At 33.1% G+C, this 13296-nt stretch overlaps 1 protein-coding gene across 1 annotated transcript; it reads right to left on the bottom strand.

Moving 5' to 3' along the window:
- Positions 1-1162: 1162 nt before the first annotated feature.
- On the bottom strand, positions 1163-12560 carry LOC122583159 (AMSH-like ubiquitin thioesterase 1). Its single transcript, XM_043755591.1, has 14 exons — positions 12234-12560; positions 10929-10993; positions 10769-10844; positions 10500-10694; positions 8305-8399; positions 7265-7370; positions 7137-7183; positions 6234-6564; positions 6018-6107; positions 5880-5942; positions 4928-5002; positions 3872-3934; positions 2233-2285; positions 1163-1585 (listed from the first exon to the last, which is right to left on the bottom strand). Exons 1-14 carry the CDS (start codon positions 12375-12377, stop codon positions 1408-1410), a joined length of 1581 nt encoding a protein of 526 aa, XP_043611526.1. The 5' UTR covers positions 12378-12560; the 3' UTR covers positions 1163-1407.
- Between the last annotated feature and the right edge of the window lie 736 nt (positions 12561-13296).

Below are 13296 nucleotides of genomic sequence, written 5' to 3'. Positions count from 1 at the left end.
TATTGATTGATTGGGATGATGTAGGATAGATGGAAGATTGATTGATGATGCGAAAGATAGAGTGTGAAAGATGGAGAACATGAGTACCTTTGACAATAGCCTGTATTGCATGCGTTAAACTGCTTAAGATACATTATTATAGCTTTAACAAGAATATGATTGTTCTCAACTATTCATAAGTTCAACAACGTTAACAACACTACAAAAAAAAAATCAACTATGGTTGTCCACTCATCTGAGCATTTCATTAAAAACTGAAACTTTGATGCATTTAATTGAAAAACTTTTGTATGTTTTGGAATAGAACGGGATACGCACCCGGGCGTTGACTCAGTAGACATTACATTTATTTATGTATATGGTATCATGTAAAATTAATAGGGTATTTTTAAGACGTTTATTGTGTGCGATAATATGTAAAGATTTATAACGTGTTTTTAGGATCATTTACAAAATTGTTAGTAATTTGTCATTGAATTGTAATTGTCATACAGCATAAAAGTGAAAGAAGTTGAACATAGTGTCATTAGACTTTGTTAAGTTAGAAGTAATGTCTAATAAGTCAATCTGTCAATTTAGAAACCCAGATAACAGTTAACGTTCGTTAAGACCCGTTAGAGAAAAGTACGTAGCCCCTATTAGAAAAAATAAACTGATTTGCAACAGTTTTCGTAACTTTTGTTAGACACTCAAAAGTTAATTATCGTTAGCTGATGAGGACCTTCATTGTAAGAGTATTAGAGCTTAGGGGCATAAGTAGTAGAAGGAAGAAAAGAAATTGAAAGAAAGTGTTAGAAGTGCAAAAAGAGAAAAAAAAAAGACAAGTATGAAAGGAAAATTAAAAAAGAAACCCAAATTTTAGATTAATCATGATATTTGTATAAATTAAAAAAGAGCTATGCTAGAGTGAAAAACATTTTACAAACTAAATTTTACAAACATAAGTGGCATGTGAGTTGGTTTTATTTGTAAAAAGTTTGTGAATCTAAAATTACTCATTAAAAAATAAGAGCCCAAAGGCACCAGGTTTATGAAAACAAATGGGATTAAAATATTAGCATATTAAAAGTTGTATATAATCCCTTCATCAAAACCGATGCAGGGTTTTTAGGATAGTTATAATTGACAAGATTTTAGAATAATCAAAGTAACAGCCAATGAGAACGAGATGAATAAATACGTCTAACATATATATACTAAAAAATATGGAGTATAGACGTTTGATGCGAAAATACAAATTTCTTGAAAGATGGTTTCCCTTACAAACATCACTCTCAAATCTTTCTTCAAGGAAGACAAACAAGTTACTTCGGTTACAATATTCAGATTGTCAATGAAAATGGTTTTTTCCAGTATATACATAGTATTTGCATGAAATGAACTCTTATCATACCCGTCTTTCAAAGATCATCGTCGTAGATCAATCACGTCAAAATTCAACTTGGGGTTAATATAAACATCTGTACATTGTTTATAAATTGGACTGCCATCTGAAGGTGCATCATGTGCATGGAAACCACGATGAGGACAGTTTCTAATTATTCCCATACCACCAGGTGTTGTCAGCCGGAAAATGCCATGATTTCTATATATGAACATTGTTATACAAACGCGTAGTCAACAACAAAGCTTCATTACTACATACGAGTACTAATTCTATTCTCTACACTTCCATCAAAGAGAAGACTTTCCTTTGTCACAGTACTTAAAGTATTTCAATTATGGATAAAACGCAGGTCCGTTTGAATTAATCCACAACACTAAGTTCGTACATTTTTTTATAACCAACACATTACTACATCAGATATGATCAAAAATAATGTATTATTACTATAAAATTCACATTTTTCCAATAAAGCAATTATGAAGTTGTATGCATTAAAGTTAACACGTTGGTCAGCTTTTGGCCCATTAAACCTAATATTACTCATTTCCTTTTTAGTTGACTTTTTCTAGTTGAACCATTAGAGTAGAAGGAAAAACATAACCCAAATCGAACCATTCCTAAAAATGTGTCAAAATCCCACCACTACTACTAAATAAGATACTCGTTTTTTGTCGTCATGGATATGTACCTAGGGTAACTAACTATGGAAAGCCAAAGTCTTTCATGAGTTGGCAAATGGCAATGTTAGTAAGAATGTGAAGTTTTGGAAGGGCAGGTGGTGTAAACAAAACACATTATAAACAAAAAAGACATTAAACATTTGTATCAAAACAAATGACTCTAACCTTGAACTATCTCTTGGTGCCATGACAATCGCAATGGCCTCGGGCAACATAATCTGGAGAATAAACAAGAGAAGTCCTCATTAAAAGTTAAAACAATGCATGGGTTTACACTCTAAAGTTATCAAAAGAAATTTTCACACTTAAGCTAGACCTCCATGTAACAGCAACAAAATTCCAAATTTATAATTATCTATAGTTGTCCAATTATTCAAACAAAAAGTGGGGAAGGTTCACTGAACAGCAGATTTAAAAGTACACTAACAATTGTGACTTTATTGATTTCATATAAAGAGCGTACTCTAATTTTGAACTAATCTTATTCTTGTATTTGTCCACTACACCGGACACTTGGATCACCATAGTCGCAGCATAAACCTTCAAGAGTATGAAAATTCCAGCCTAAATGAAGTTGGTAATGCGACTGGTGATGAAACTATACATATTGATGATGAGAAACTACAAAATGGTAACAACTTCACACTAACTAGTGATCAACTTGAGGGGCATGTTGTTACTTGCTAAATTAACTATGTCAATTGATCGAACTAAACATCCTTCAAATACGTCTTGAAAAAAAGTTAAGTTGGTTAATGTACATTCTAGCGCTGGCATAACAGGTCCTACATGACCTTCTAACGATAAGGCATGCCACCTGTTAAGGTTGGACACGAACACGACATGATACATAATATAATGGCATTTTTTCATGTCGTAACACTGTTATAATCAAACACGAAACCTGTTAAGACCGTGTCGTTTGGTGTCATGTTAAAAGGTATGTGTCTAAAATTGTCAGCTCTAATGTACATCATATAAACTTAAATAAATAAATAAAATAAATAAAAACGTATACTGTAAGATTGAATGTAAACTTGCACTTGATATTTCTCACATTTTTTTCTAATTATAATTTATCCAAATAATATGATGTTATCAATTCATCACCTACGACTTTTGTTTCTTATTATCGGAGAGAAATATATTTGTTACTCATTTATCTACATGCTCATGCTTAAAATTATAATATATTATCGAATAATCCCTAATCAATTAGGTGCAAAGTGATAGATGGTTGTTATGGTAGGCAATATTATTATATTAACAAGTTTTCTCTTATCTGAATGTCTCAAAAACTCGGAAAAGCCTTTATAAAAAAATTATTCTGTTAATTAGATTTTGAACAACTTATTTAATACAGTCACATAATTTCTGGCAAATGTGTCTATTCACAAAGATATTTTCCAAAATGGACCTCTTCAACACACACCCTACACCCAATCCCCTTTACCATACTATGGAAGGGAGACACCCTAATGGGTCTCAGAGATTAGTAGTCCATTTTCAGATATAAAGTTCCCAGAGTGGCACATACGATCTTCCGAAAGATATTTCATAGGAGTTAAGCAGAAGGCAGTTATTTCAGTTCTAAAGATTACTCTGGAATGTCCGTAAACTGCATTTTATGTCACCTCTTCCAATATTTGTAAAATTTTCATATTGATTTTGAAACTAAGATAGGGTTCTAGTTGGTTTTAACAAGTGTGTTGATCCTAAGAGCTCCTTAGTCCTTGCAGCACAAGAGCAGAAAATATTATGATTATTGATTTATTATCAAAAAGGACAGGAAGGGAAATATTACCTGATATGCATAGTGGGTATGAACATCAATTGATGACATGAAACAAGACTGTGTAGGATGAGTCTGCATATAATAAACAAAGATCAGGATGTAATACAAGTTGAGTAAGATAATACTCATAGAGTATTTCCAGGATTATAAAACTAAAGCACCAAGTTTTTTATAAATATATATAAAAAAAAATCTATACGATTTTAGTAATCTTAAGAATAAAGATGGCAAAAATACGATTATCAAATCATAACTCGGGAAACATCAACATAGGACACCTTAGGGAAATACACTAACAGGTTGAGAAATGGGCTATAATCTTAAGCTAATGAAGATCATTATTCTCTATAAATCATAACGTGTCTGCAAATAGCCATCTACTATATACACAGTTAGGATATAATAGAAAATAACAGCTCTTAATTAAATACAAGATCTAAATTATTGTCTGTTGTTATTAGCCATCTTCCAAGGGATTTATTAGTTTTGGGCAAAACCAATAAAGCAACTATTTTTTAAAACTTGAGTTTGTGGTTGCCAGGCCCAACAATAATATCTTTGAACACAGCCGATGCTAGGATTTGACTCCATCTACCCCTTTTTTCTGAGTTATTTTAGTTAAGTTAATGAAAATGACCAGCCAGCCCCTGAACATCAGGCCTCTCAAATTGACCAAACAACCCTTGAACTTAAATAGAACCTTCACTTTTATTCCTTCAGGCTTCACCATATATTAAGTTTCCATTATTATTACTGACTTTTTGGTAAAAACAAAATAAAAAAATCAAAACTGATCTAGATAAAAAAAATTATTTGGTTTAATCAATGCAAGCTATAAGAACCTGCCCCATAGCACGGGCATCAACCTTTGTTGTATGTTTTGGACAGAAGTGGATCAATACATCATTCTGGTATCCTTTTGAAAATATGTGAAGAACTAAAATTAGTACTGAATTTTATATATTTGTGAAATCTGAAAAACAGAAATTAGATACATTTCTGCTCTAAGCAAACAAAGTAAGATACAGATGATTCTAAATTCATAATTATTATCATATGACTCACATGGATCCATCCAAGGGGAAAGAGTGATCGTTTATCCTGCACTTCAAATATTTCCTCCTCGTTAGTTGCCTGGCACTGTACCAGAAATAAGTAAATTAGTAATATATCCCTTTTTTTGTTTATATTTTGCAAACTCCATGTCATCATCAACTAAACCTTAATATAACTTGTTTACAACAACAGTTTAATGATTCCTGATCCAAAAGATACATATAATTGAAACTAACAGCAAAAACTACCATGGCTTTCATCATATTTTTTGCTTGTCAAAACAAAATCAGTTATAGTCTTCAATTCTTCCGCACCCTAACATCTCTCATAGCGTAACACTTGAGAATTTGCATGTCTCAAAACTTGAGTTTATGGTTGCCTGGACCGCAAGCCCATGGAAATAACAGAACCCAACCCAGAACTGGACCCGACATAAACTAAAAGCATAGCTCGCATGCCTTTTGGTAATATATCATATTAAGTCTTTATTTCCAGCCAAATCAATCACATTATGGCTAATCTTGGATATGAGTATATGACAATTTCAACCCATTCACAAGAGGGTCAATTCCTATAAAGTTTTATCTTCAACGGATAAAAAAAAACAACTGGAGAGGAAACAATTAAATAGGTCAAACACATAGACAGTCACAGAAAGTACCTTTTAGTGATCACAGCCTCCCAAAACGCATTTTAAAAAGCTATTTTATTATTGAGATGGCATATATTGTATTCATTTTGTTCACAATATCAAAAAGTGTTTCGGATCAACCTGAAAGAACCACAACATACATTTTGCATCGTTACTCATTACCCAACCCGTCCAATCCACTCGTTTCTCCACCTCTAGCTACTCTACAATATAATGCAAGTTGAAATGGTTGTATCATAAAAAATAAGGGTAAAGCTGTCATCTGCAAATAGATGAAACAAAAATATGAGGATAAGGTTAGAGCTCTACCGAGTTCTCTGTTGCTTCTTGCTTTGGGATGATTAGTGCTGTCACATAGAATTTTCGGTTTTTCTAAAAGCAATCAATAGGAACAAATTAGATAAACACTCATAACAGATAGTCATTGCAATAACTGACGCCACGTACCAGTGACCCTGCAAGAATACCACATGTCTCTAAATTTTTGTCTGTATTTGACTTTGCCACCTTCATGAAATGGTCCATCACTTTTGATGACTGCAAGAAAACATAGTTTGCATTTCACCTCTATGAGCAGAACTCACAAAGCATATATATTTTATAAATATATAATAAACAAAAGTAAGAAAAATAAATAAAATATGGAGTATCTGAGTATCTCACAATGTGCAATTCCAGAGGAGATTCAGAACAAACATCATCGATGGGATTTCCAGATCCAGGGCCTGTATCCGGAGATGCTGGGAGTAAATCTTGGACCTCGGCAAGAACAGGAGGTGGAGAAGGCTGCCTAATAATATCCAACTGAACTGGACTTTCTAGTTTTTCTTCGAAAGAAATCAAGGAACCGGGTTCATCAACATGTGGCTTATTGTTATTGTTTTGTAAAGCAAATGATTCGTGACTTGATTTTTCTCTTTCTAAGTTGCTAGCAACGTGTGGAGCCCCTTTTTCCACTGACACGCCATCCTCCAGGGAAGGCAACTTGTTCTCCCTTGCAACATCAAAATAACAGATTTTACTAGTACGTCTAGAAAATCTAAACATCAGCCGTTGGGATGACAATTGTACTACTAGACTACCAGTAATATCTCTATTGGGTAAAACGCAGTGGCAAAATTCAACTCATAATAGTCGCTTCAGGTTATGTATCATCACTCTTGGTCAAAAAGGTAAGATTAAAAAAAAAAACATAGATACATACATATATATAGTTATATATCATAAAGAAGATGAATTTAATGGGTAGAACGGGTTGCAAGTTGGTCACCCAAAGTGTACTTTTAGAATATGAAACTTCCGAAATCTTTTTAGTCAATTCATCAAATTATTATCGATATAATACAATTTGCAATTATCTTTGTTCAGCGCACTATTTATTTATTAAATATAATTGAAATCTTGGACAAAGTACCCCAACCCGTGAGTACGGTTATGAAAACACTGGCTAATTACTCCGTATATTTAAATCCATTACCCAACCTACCCATTTTTCCAGCTCTAGGCTATGACTACAATAAAATATAGTGAACTGATGCTTTTTTCTTTGCAAAAAACTAAATTAACCTTGGAATCTCCACGGGTGTCAAATCAATGATGCTTGGATAGCGAACCTGTGGTATAAATAAGAGTATAAACCCTCTACATAACCAAATCATTAAATAGAATGAGAAGGGGATGGTAAACTGGAATACCGCATAATTGACGGTAGGCGTCTGCCATTGCCCACGAAGTCCGTTTGGACCCAATATAGAATGTCTAGAGAGTGTTTCCTCCTGTGCACGCGGAATATTTAGAGATCTAAATCAGCAAGAAAAACAAACAAAAAATAGTTTGTATGAGAATAACATGCAGATATATATTATATTCATATATAAAAGAAACTCAGTAAACTAATCGGCTAATCCTTGAATTAGTGATTTCTATAGTATTATAATGTAAGAATATAAGTAAAAGCTTTATAAACCTTTAGTATCTCAAAATTAACACTTAACGTGTCATCATAGAAACAAAACTAAAATGATTCTCTTGTATTATTTGACATTCCCCAAAACCGCAAATTTGCCATCTTTCATTTGACTCTCTAAGTTTCGCAAAAATATATCAATACACTGATATGGATCAAATTTAATAAGTGCATAGGGGTGCAAAGTGTCGATCGTTGATATTTAGCTTGTTACATTTAGTATTCTCTTGTGCACAAAGTTTAGGGTTACACAACTTGGTTAAATAAGACCTATGGCCACAGTATTTTTATTGAGGGAGATTATTGTCGGTTCTTTGAACAATTAGGAGTTGCTGTAACTCAAAAATCCAGTTTAAGATTTCATAAAGCTTAAAAATAGTTATTTAGCCATTTATCATCCAACAATTGTTTTGTGGTGTAATTCTCCGTGTTGGTTCTCCTAGTTTCTGTTTTAATCAGGTCATATCATAATATAAACCAAAGTAACGAGTCAGTTAGAAGGGTAAACTTATCCCATCTGCAACAATAGTTGAACTTCACATCTTCGCTTTAATGAATTCATTCATTGAGACATTGACTTATTAAATAAGGTAATGTAGCATAAAAAGAAATTGTAAATGTGTGATTGTAAATATTGAACTTGAAAGACAACATTCAATTAAAAGTTAAAACCCAATTCAAGGATTGAGAGCTAATGTGTGATTGTAAATATATGTCTATACATAAATTGGTAAATACATAAGGTTAAGCCATAACGACAGCACTTACAATTGCCTAGTTTGCTCGACCAGAGATTTGGCAGGTGAATAGATCTGTATCTGAGCATCTCGATACGCATACCCATGAGCATTAACTTGTGGTGCCTGGTATTATAAATTTTCATAAATAAGTTCTGTTTCTTTCAAATTGCGAAAAACTTAAAAAGACATAAGTTCCAATACAAAATTATATGCATCATTAACCATTAGACTACACTTTAGATTATCATATTCAATTTTGGGGCAAAAAAAAAATCAAATTATAGAAACATTGTGCACACTCCAATTTACGTGTCTATTCTACGATGTGCAAACACAGGATTGCCATTTTTCAAGACAGATTTATACAACCATCCTCAAGATACACCAAAAAGTTAAGCCAATAAAGTAATGTTTGACAGCTTCAATACGTTAGACATATAATCCTGCGATATGGTTATATCACCGCAAGAGGATTAGCAACTGTCAGCGTCGTATCAATAGCACGCATGGGTCACATTGTGGGTGTGACCAAGGTGGGAAGGCACTCAAGGCAGTGTTTTTTTTCTTTCTTTTAAGTTTATTGTGGGTAGTATGTGGTGTATTGTGGATCCAACTTTCAACATGGTTGTCGTAGTGCAGAAGTGGGTTCAATGTGGCAAATTTTATAGGGTGGTTTAGTGTGATTGTTACAGATACTCTAATCACCTAAAATAGATCACAATCCGGTGAGAAGGGATTTTTGGGTAAGAAGACTGTTTTACCAATTTTTGGAACTTCGATTCACAAGTATACATTTTAAGCCAATTCACCGAATAATCACAGTACCATTTGTAAATACATAAACACATACTCACAACATATATACACACACTAGCATGGTACCCGTGCGTTGCAGCGGATACCATTAACAAGGTGCAAATGAAATGAAGAGAGAGATATTGAGAGAGGGTTGTGTGTGTGTGAATGGCTGCAAATGAAAAGGGAAGGGTAGGTCTCCCACCTTGAATGCACCTGATGTTTGTTTGCAACTAATTTTTATGTCTTAAACTTTTTATGCACCTAAGAAAATTCACTCTTTCATGCACCTTATGCTCAAGTAAAGTGCATCAAATTACTCACATAAGGTACATCAAAGTACGATTTACAAACGTGAAATGATCTATCCTCCTAAAGATTAGCCTAAAAATCTTCCTAAAATCACAAAATGATGACATATGAATTTCACTAAATCTCTTTCCTAATCTTATCCCTTGATTGTAGCACATGTGATCATCTTATGGTTAGAAGGGTATTTAGGGTATTCTTTTAGAAGGATTTATCATTTCCCTTACAAAATAATGCAATACAATGAAAACTTTTACCACATGATTTAGCTATTCACTTTTCCCCTTTAGGGTTTACCTTATAAAGTTTTAGAAGAAAAAAAAATAAATTAATAACTTTGTCAGTCCTAAACCGAATGAAATTTGGGGTTAAGCCTAGAGTTTATCCTTTAAGATTTATTAAAAAAAAAAAAACATTTGTCCCAAAAGGCCAAAACGGTATGAAATTTAGGGATTCGGGTTTAGCTTAAACCGCAAAAGGTAAAACCTAAGTCCAAAGTCGTGTGCAACACCGGGTTTACCATTTTTATGATTTTAGAAAGATGAAATAAATACCACCGAGATCCAGGCCCAAACCCTATTCTTTATAAAATGAAACAACTGTGACGCACCTTCGCCCAAGACTTCCTATTCTTCGCATTTAAAGACACTTTTCACAATAACTGTTCTCATGCATATATATACATATATATACATATATACAACATATATAAAAAAGGGCTAATCATCCCTGCTATTGACTGTAGGGATATTTGCTGCAGCAACCATAAAAATCAGGAAGGGGATTCTGTATACTTATAAACTAAAAAAATTAATGTGTAATTTTTTTTCCTAAGGATTTAGGATTATGCCTACAGTTGCTGCATATATCATTTTTCCTAGATTTTTGTCATCGGTATTATTACTGTGAATCAATTCCTTTTCACAATAACTGTTCTCATGCATATATATACATATATACAACATATTTAAAAAAGGACAAATATCCCTGCTATTGACTGCAGGGATATTAGCTGCAGCAACCTTAAAAATCAGGAAGGGATTGTGTATACTTATAAACTAAAAATCAGGAAGGGATTGTGTATACTTATAAACAAAAAATATATAATGTTAAATATACCTTGTTGATGGCATAATTGTTCATCAGACTTTGCTGCCTAACAGATGCTTCATCTGGTAGATATCTTGGTGAATCTATCAATTTCTTTTGTGAAAGTTGACTCCGCCCATTTGATTGTTTTGTAGATAACTCGCTAATCTTCAGTCGCACAGATGGGCGCAGGTCCTCAGCCTCCATTAAGGCACTATTAAATTTCTGATATCAAAATGTTATAAGAATTGCTGACAGTGGGTGGTGATGGAACAAAAAACTCAAGATGGTGTACCTACCTTCTTGAGGGATAGCTTATCCGTTTGAGAACATGCTTTATAATCTCGATGGTGTGGTATTGTTTCCTGAGCCAAACTAAAAACAGAAGCATAATTTAATACGATGTCTGCTTGGATCAGCTTAACTTGAAGAAAGGCCAATATTTAATGTAGTGAATACCTTAAAAATCTAAGGAGCATTATATACAAGTCAATAATATTTTTCTCTCGTCGGAAAATTGCAGCCTGCGGATACAAAGTGAATTTAAAAGCGTAAAAAAAGCTGATAAATTTAACTAACTTGATAGAAAGAGAAAAAGCAGAATTAGTAAATAAATACTTCATGGCATTTTTAGTTGTAAAAAACTAAAAGTGTTTTCCAAAATAACTTTCATTGAAAACTTGAAATATTATAAAAAAAAAAAAGGTGTTCACTGTTCAGATAGGGTTTTTTTTTTTTCCAGAAAACTTTTCACTACAAACAGATAACTCAGTTTTATTGAACCAAGTGTTTTCTATCACGGGAATGGATAACTCCTTGTGCATTCCAAACTTGAATATGAAAACAACTAAATAAGTTTTCAAATTTGTCAATGGTTTCCTAGTAATAAAAGCCTTTTCATTTTCTCACGAAAAGAAAAAATGAAAAACTTTTTCTTTGAGGAAAGGCTCTCTAAATTTGGCCTAATAAAACATATTCACACATAACAATAATACCAATTCCCATCAGAGAAAATGAGATGTAGACGGTCATTCCTCTACTCAAAAGTATAGAGACGGCTAGCGAGAGTATGTAAATTGTGTGTGTTAATGAGAGTACACGTATATATCACATAAAGAATTAAAGCATCTAAGAATATAAGGGCATACATATATGTATATATTATCTATATATCTATCTATAACTTATATTTATAATCTATATATATAATTTTTGATAAATAATCTCTTATAAGAGGGGAACCCCTCCCCCAAAATCTCAAAAGATGAATTGATATACCTAAAATACCTCTCTCGTTTATTCACTAATTTAAACATCTTCACCTAGTATACCTATAATACCCTTAATGAAATAATTACAACATAAATCTCTCAATCCTTAATATAACTACACTATCTCCTTCAACATCAATTACTTTTACATTCACCACCATTGCCGCCCCCACCACCCATCACCGCCACTGTTGCCGCCGCCACCATCGCCGCCGCATTGTCCGGGCATACGACTAGTGTATATAAATACATGAACACACAACCCTAATCATTTATCCTAATCCTAGTAGGCCACGGACAGGAGAAGCTCGATCCTGTCTCCTCGGGTGGAGCTTCGGTCTATTAACACATAAATGAATAATTATTTGGTTCATTGGAGCAACCATAAATCCTCACAGTGATCATCAAGCCACTATTTGTTACTTGCTAATATAAAAAAATAACAAATTAGTACAATAAAATAGAGTAGTATTAAAGAGGAAGAAGAAAAAACCTGACGGAGAATGTTATCGGCGATCCGAAAATAGTAAGGGAGAGAAATTCGATTATCAACAATAACTTTCTTAGCACTAGCTTCTACATTTATAATTGTATTATTATTATAATTGGAATTGGAATAAAGAGAAGACGATTTCATCTTCTTTTAGGGTTTGTTTTCAGAGGATCTTTAACTTGATCTTAAGCAGCAGCAGCAGCAGCAGCTTCAGTCGGAGGTTGGAATTGGATGGATATAAAATAGGAGTCAATGCCGTGTATGTGATCACATAATATTTCAGCTATTTCTCACCGATTTTGGTAATAACAAAATAGATCTTCACACACGCACTCCTCTAGCTAATAAAACCCGAAGTTGGAAGGCTGATTTAGGGGTGTTTGGCTTAGCTTATAATTGTTTATTTTTTATAAGCTACTACCCGAGTATGTATCCACGAGTTGCAGCGGTAAGATGGTGGGGGTGATAGCTAGTTATAGACTTATAGAGTGTGATATGTCATGAAGTGTAATAAGTCATAGAGTATGATAGTCAAATGTCTTAGCCGTACGGGCTCCGTCCTCGGATTTAAAAATTCGTCGAAGGTATATCGAATGACATCTCTAATGAAAGAGCATGAAATTTTAAGAACACCCATATAACTTTTATCATTTATCGATGTACGGTTTTTGAGATAAAAGATTTTAAATGAATTGGAGTAATAATTGATTTTTGGATGAGAGAGAAAAAAAATGATTTGTTGAGATTTAAGGAGAGAAAAAATGTATTATAGTTACTTTAGGTAAATATAGAATCGATAGGATGAACATTTTGGGGAAGTACTTAAAATCAATATTGAAAATTTAAGTTCAATGTTAAAAATCTAGGGGAAATTTGCTTTATAATATAGTATAGATAATATATATATGTTTATAAAATGCTAAAGTTAAGGTCTCTCCTTATAACACTTAACGTCTTCCTCACTTCTTCTACTATTTATCAATTTTTCTCTTTCCTAAACACCCCAAGAACACCCCCTCCTTATAAGGGCGTTGGCATTGCTTGGAACACTTTTTATCTCACC

Source organism: Erigeron canadensis, chromosome 1 (assembly GCF_010389155.1).
Source record: "Erigeron canadensis isolate Cc75 chromosome 1, C_canadensis_v1, whole genome shotgun sequence".
Classification (NCBI taxonomy): domain Eukaryota; kingdom Viridiplantae; phylum Streptophyta; class Magnoliopsida; order Asterales; family Asteraceae; genus Erigeron; species Erigeron canadensis.
The sequence above is the reverse complement of the archived record's forward strand: the minus strand, read 5'-3'. Positions and strand labels throughout refer to the sequence as shown.

What these genes read in the sequence shown, in the direction of transcription:
- LOC122583159 (XM_043755591.1), bottom strand. Translation starts at nt 12,377, where the DNA reads ATGAAATCGTCTTCTCTTTATTCCAATTCCAATTATAATAATAATACA. An exon ending in ATGCTCCTTAGATTTTTAAG is followed by an intron (nt 10,845 to 10,928) that starts GTATTCACTACA and finishes TTCTGTTTTTAG; the next exon opens with TTTGGCTCAGGAAACAATAC. An exon ending in GCACCAAGAGATAGTTCAAG is followed by an intron (nt 1,586 to 2,232) that starts GTTAGAGTCATT and finishes GTTCATATATAG; the next exon opens with AAATCATGGCATTTTCCGGC.